Here is a 6,808-nt window from a genome sequence, read left to right on the forward strand (position 1 = left end):
GGCCCTGCTGCCTTCTGCCTGCTCTGGCAGCTGAGGATACCCAAGGGCTTTCTGTGCAACACAGAACAGGGAAGCACAGAACACTACCAGGTAGTGGGAACAGACCATCGGTCTATTTAAAAGAAAGAAGAAAGCTTTTTTTTTTTGTCTGGGAAGGTGTATGCGGTCATTGTCTCACTGTATGCACAGACCTCAGGTGAGTCCCTGCTTCGTGCTTTGTCACCAGCTTTCAGGGAAAATACTTATTTCAGGTTTTCCTACATCATTCACTGGCACCATGTCAGAAGTACTTGCTGGGCTTGGTCTTACTGGCCTTACCACCTTGCGAAGGGGAGAGGGCATTGTTTATTTTTGTGTTTTATAGACAAGGGTCTTGAGGCGAAGGACTAAGACCCTTTTTAGCCCCCTGGGCTGGGGCTACAGAGTTACTGGGGGAGCTGGGCCACACTATCAGCCCCTCCGAGCTTCTGCTTTTGTCATGCAGAACAGGGACAACGTTACTGCCTCTCACCAGGAGAGATGGTGATGTAGCCTAAAAAATGCATGCAGCCGAAACAAGAGTTTTTGCCCTCTGCCCAGTCTAGCAGATAATCTCTAGTTCTAGAGCCTGGTCTAAAAATTGAATTTTTACCATTTCTATTCAAATTTGTGTGCTAGACAAGAGACAAAGACCGTTGCTGGTCTTTTTTTCCCTGCATTGTGACTCGGTGAAAAGATTTTGTACTTAGATTATTGGATGTTGACCTTTTTCATTAGCTACTCAGAAACAGAGGTTCTGCATGGTTTCATATGTAAACAGTCATCTAAAAAGTCAGCAGTCATCAGATATAATTCTCTCTCTGTTCCCTGGTTATTAAGCTAAATGATAGTTTAAGCTGGAATTTAATACCAGACAAACTAACCTGCTTAAGGTAACCTTCTCTTTCCTTCATTACAAAGGCACTTGAAAAGCGCTAGAGTAATTTCCCATCTCTGAGAAATATTTCCGAGTAATTTGCCGAAGAAAATTAGCTGAGGATAAGGTGCTCATTCTGAGGCAACACAAGAAATTTTCGGTGAAAATCTGTCACAGCTAATAGAAAAAATAAAACACTATTCCATTCAAACAATTTTTTTTTTCTCTTCCTTCTGGACTTCAGGTGATGTGACCCCTGTTCTCATGAATCCTCTCTCGCAGTCACACTCCATTCCTCTGGCAGAAGGAATATGCCGTACCGTATCAGACATGAATGCAGATCATGTGACGGTCACGCAGGAAACTTTAATGGAGCAGTTAGTGAAAAATTACCCAGGTAATGTGTTTGTGTTTGTTTCTCCCTCCTTTTAAAAGTGACTGTATCATCAAGCTTGAGATTCTGATATTGGGCAAGTGATCACTGAATGTTTACAAGCGAAGCTGGCAATATGAAAGAATATAAATTAACAGGCAACTGGTAGAACACATGAATGTGCATACTATACTCATCAATCTGTGAGCATCACTAACATTGTTTTGAATGTAATTCTTTTTACAGATTTTAATAAATCTTCTTTGAGAATAAGAGGGAACTGAGTGCAGTAGCATGTTGAGAGTATGCCCTTTCTAGAGGGTGGGAGAGCATAGATGAGGTATATAGGTGCCACACATGGAACAGCATAAAATAGACTGTCAGACCACGAAGACTTTGAGTCCTCCTTTAAGACACAGGAACATAGCTGACTTTGATGGCAAAGGGACTGCGTAGGAGTCTACATCTGGTGTTTGCTATCACAAAATACAATCGTCCTCAAGTTCAGGTCTGTTGGTCAAATTCCAGCCCCTTCCTTCCTGAAATCAAATTACTTACAGTAAATGAGCTTTAATCTTTCTCTTCTGTTGGGGTAGCAGCCAATTCCCTTAAATGCTGCGTTTTCTTTTCAATCTGAAAAATGTTCAATTTCCCTTAGATCTGCAATATTGAAGTGTGTGTGTGCACATGTGAGACTTTGTAAAGGCTCATTATGGCCCTCTACAGGACGTTGCTTTGATACTGAGCTTCCTCTTTTGAGTCTTCTTAACCTTATAGCTCTGCAAATGTTACAGGTTGATCTGGTAGGCATCTTCACTAGTGGGAAAAATTTTAGTGCAACCCCATAAACTGGCCCAGAACCCTGCCAGGAACATGCTGTAGTCCGTATGTGCACTGAGGCAACCACAAAGTAGCATTTTTAGGTCAGCCAGAAGTTGCACTCTCAAAGTTTGTAGGGAGAGAGTGTATTTCTTGCGATGTTTTCACCTTGCTGGAAGGTTTCATTACTGTGGGCAGGAGATCAGCAGAAGCCTAGGGCAGTAGATCAGATGTCACTAGTCTAATGACTCTGGGACTGTGACATCTGAGGGAAAACCAGTAGCTGAGACCAGTCTCAGTGAGGTAACCAATTGTCATCTGACAAAATTATACCAGAAGCTTCAGAGAGAGGGACAAAAGCCACTGTTAAATAACCTGCCAAGAGGGAAATGCTTTGAACAACACATTGTTTGGTTTGTACCTGGCAGAAGGTCTCTCTCATGAATATCATATCCTGACAGACACAAAGAGAACATCCTTGCTTATTTGAAGGAGAACATCCTAAGCTCCATCACAGCAGTGCTGCAGTGACAACCAGAAATACAGCTGGCCTTTACCTTCTTCCTCAGGGGTGACCTTGCCTCATCAGTGAGGAATGGCCTTGGCAGAGTTAAAAAGGGTTTTTCTGATCTGTAAGACACCAGCAGGATTGCCCCTACCAGAGCCCTCAGCTGAATGATGTTTCTGTGCTGTCCTCACCTGGCTGGCCCAGAAGGGCGCTCTCTGACTCAGGGCTGCAGCCTGTGCTGGCCCCAAGATTTGGGGCAGCCCTTGCTGCCCTGCATGTAGACACGGCTGCAGAGTGGGGCTGTCCCTGTTCTGCAGGGAGCCCAGGGCCGTGGGTCGGGACAGCTGGGTGCAACAACAATTGCTGGCTCTGGAAGCTCAGCAGAGTGGTGATTATTAAAAGAAAAAATCCTGCCTTTTGTCCAGTGATACTGGACACTTTCATGTTGAAATTGAGTATGCCCTACCCAAACTTCAGTTGCCAGGTCAGTTTCAAACTTCTTCTGGAATCCTGTGAACTAAATACATCGGTATTTCACGTTCAGTGGCTTCCAGATCTGTTGCAAGTTATTTTTTGGCCAGATCCCATTTTATTTGAAAACTTATTTCTGATTTGAAATATCTGTATCTTTGTTGTAGGCATTGCAGTTCCCTCCCACAGTATCTTATATAATATCCTTGGCACTCTAATTAAAGAAAGGAAAATCTATCATACAGGAGAAGGATACTTCATTGTGACTCCCGACACATACTTTATCACAAATGATGCCACAGAAGACAACAGAAGGGTCCCGTTGGAGGATAGTTGTTGCTGTTCATCACCTTCCATCACTTACCTGGTAAACATTGAGCGCTGTGCAGACCTAGTGAAAGAAAACATTCCTATGGTATCCTGTTACAGATCCTGCCATTGTTTCCCAGACCAGAATATACTCTGTGAACAAAGATATCGGCAGCTAATGAACCATGAACCTAATGGAGGAGGTAAGAAAGGCTGCAGTGAATTGAAGCCTTCAATTCAAACTCAAGGGATCTCCACATCTGCTGAAAACCATTCCTGGGACACCATCAAATCCCTGACATCTGTGAAAGAGAAACTGAAAAGCAAAAGGTTTGGCCTTGGCCTTTTCTGGAGAAGTGCTTCTAAAAAAGAAAAACGTAAGAAGGAGTATTCCACTTTTTCAGCCCAGTTTCCTCCCAGGGAATGGCCAGTCAGGGATGAAGATGACTTAGATAATATTCCACGTGATATTGAACATGAAATCATTAAGCGTATTAACCCTACTCTTACAGTCGATAATTTGATTAAACACACAATATTAATGCAGAAGTTTGAGGAGCAGAAAAAATATATCAGTAAGGGTACCTCGGCTGAAGTGTCAATAGTCAGACAGAACCATCTTTCAAAGGATTGTATTCAAAAGACACAAAGTAAAACAGCAAAACACACTAGGAAAACCAAATCAAATAAAGAGAAGCAGATTAGCAGAAGAAATGGGAAATCTCACATACGTGAGCTAACATCCCAAAATGAGAAACTGGAAGAGAACCCTTCACTGTCTATCAGAAACCAACAGCCCTCTGATGTAGCAGTGGAATCCCATGTCATATATAAGAAACAAATTAAGAACCCTTTTCAGGGTCTGTCATGGAGACGCAACTTTTATGCAAAAGGGTACAACAGTACTATTAACAGTCAGCTGAAGTCCAGGACTCAAAAGCAAGAAAGGGCTTTACAAAGGCCACGGTCCTTGGACTCCTCAAAAACCTTTGACTATGAAACTGAACAGCTGGCTACTGAAACGCAGACTGACAAAGCTAAGCAAAACAAACTACTCCACACTAACAGGTCTTCCCTCCAACTAAAGACAGATAGTTTAAGTGAAAACTTTAGTTATCCGCAAGGCAGTACTTTGCAAATATATAATAAAAGTAAATACTTTCTGGAGAATAATGTTGCTGAAGAAAACATCTACAGAAGAACAGTCAAAAAAAATCCTGGGGATATTAAAAAATCCCCTCAATCCTACACTGAAGATAATGTTGTGTGCAAAGAAGATGCAAGATTTTCATTAAATCTGAAAGATGAGTATTGCAGGTGCAGAGCTGACACTGTATGTGAGTTATTAGATCAAACAGCAAATGAATTTCAAAATATTTGCCTTTCAAATTATACAGCCAATGTCAACCTGGTAAAAAAAATTGGTGTGAAATACAGACAAAAGACTGATGAGAACAGTGAACTTATATTTAAATATGACTGTGCCAACCATCCCGGATCAATGAAGCTGGAAAGTGAAGGATTTACTGATAACTGCCATCTTCTGTACCAAAAAGCACATGATGGTGACATCTGTAACTCGTTACATCTGGATGACAATTTTGAAGGCAATGAACCATGTCACCTGCCTCCTGGCCATGCTTTTTCAGATACAAGAGACCAGAGTAAAGCTGTGCAAAAGCTGGGGACAGCTATGTCCCTAAAAAACTGTAAGGTTGATACTTATCCCATCCAGTACAACACAACTGTAAATAAATGTGATTCTGGAGAGCATGGATATAAGGAAAGTGCTCGTTTTGCAGAATCAATAGATGGCTCAAAAGAGCATCCAAAACCAGATTTCACAGAAGGAAGTTGGTTGTGCAGTCAGGTTCTTCTGACAGGTCACAGAAAGGAAGAAGAAACTGGCCTTACTGAATGTGCAAAGGCTTCAGCTGTAGCAGATTTCTGCCACGCTAATGAGGCTGACTCAGATGCTGACACTTTGCAGAACTTCACCTATGAGATGGGCGAAGTATTGGCATGCTGTGCTTTGGGCTCAGAGACCAAAGAAACGAGAAGCCCTCTGGGAAAAAAAGATCTGTTTTTTAAAAATACATGTACTGTGATATCAGGACTGAGACACTCGGAAGGGACAGAAAACCACAGCATTACAGGAGACAGTGGAATTGACTCCCCAAGGTAAGAAAACACATGTAAATATGTTAGATGTTTTATCTTCAAATTAACAATCAGATTTAGGCAGAAATGTTGCTGTAAATCATAAATGCCCCTCCCCAACAACAAAATTCTTATTATCTTTAAAAACTTCAGTGTTATGTTCCAGAAATACTCAAACTGTATAGTTCTACCATATCTTTTTACATTAACATTCCCCCTAAATCAGCTATACAAATGCTGCTGTTTATATTTTGCATTTGTTTTCATGGGGCAAGAAAATAGTATGAGCTCTGCCTTGCAGATGGCGATGGCCAAGTGCAGAAATGTTAAGAAACATGGTGATTGATAAACTCAGTGTTAAACATGGTGATTGATAAACTCCTGTTAGCAGGCAGGTTCAGCTTGCATTGATCTTGCCATTTGACATTACAGATGTTGTCATAGTTTCCCCAGTTGTAGACAAAGAATAAAAAGTGCTTTATAGAGGTGTTCCATCAAAATTTAAAGTACAAAATACCATCTGACTTGGATACAATAGACAGAACATGTATGTCACTTGAGCGAGAAGCTTCTGCTTCCTTTCAAAGGGTACATTTTCCTTGTAACTATACTTGAAAAATCTCTTAATGGAAAACAAATTGGTATGAAACAATTTTTTACACAGTTGTGTGTGGAGAAGACCTACAAAACTGTTAAATAAATTGGCAAGAACACAAGTTAAAATGCTGTGAGGGAAAAACCATATCCATTTTTTTAATAGCATCATATATTCTTAAGATCTTAAACGACTGGTATTTCAAGTGTAATTAAACATTAGATACGTACTGTCACCTTGAGAAGCTAGTATATGAAGGAACAAATCACATAGCACAGTTTTCAAGGAAATTCTGCTGATCTTTTTTTTTTCCCTTAAGCAGCTTTTGGCTGTGCACTCTTTCAAGCACACTTCTAGTGTATTACTTGGACATGAACACTTGAAACCTGTTGGACGCTCTTTAGCAAAATGTATTTCAAAGGGTCATTTTGATTGTTTGTATTGATGCCATCTGTGGTACCAGAAGCTAAGCCAAGTCCATTTATTTTTAGAATGTGAAGTCTGACATCTAATAATTCTGTTATTTTAGATGGACTGAAAAGAAGATGAAGCTTCCTGCCAAATTCTGAAAGCATAAATGCTAATGCACAGAGGAAGACAAAGTGGAAGCACAATCGCAACAAAATTCCTTGCTTCAGCTAACTCCGGTCATGAATATTTGATTATTTTTTTAATGAG

General features: G+C 40.7%; 1 protein-coding gene across 1 annotated transcript; it reads left to right on the forward strand.

Moving 5' to 3' along the window:
- The first annotated feature begins 1,123 nt into the window (after positions 1 to 1,123).
- Positions 1,124 to 6,699, forward strand: STOX1 (storkhead box 1). Its single transcript, XM_075506608.1, has 3 exons — positions 1,124 to 1,292; positions 3,234 to 5,556; positions 6,660 to 6,699. Exons 1-3 carry the CDS (start codon positions 1,160 to 1,162, stop codon positions 6,697 to 6,699), a joined length of 2,496 nt encoding a protein of 831 aa, XP_075362723.1. The 5' UTR covers positions 1,124 to 1,159.
- Positions 6,700 to 6,808: the final 109 nt, after the last annotated feature.

Source organism: Mycteria americana, chromosome 6 (genome assembly GCF_035582795.1).
Source record: "Mycteria americana isolate JAX WOST 10 ecotype Jacksonville Zoo and Gardens chromosome 6, USCA_MyAme_1.0, whole genome shotgun sequence".
Taxonomy (NCBI): domain Eukaryota; kingdom Metazoa; phylum Chordata; class Aves; order Ciconiiformes; family Ciconiidae; genus Mycteria; species Mycteria americana.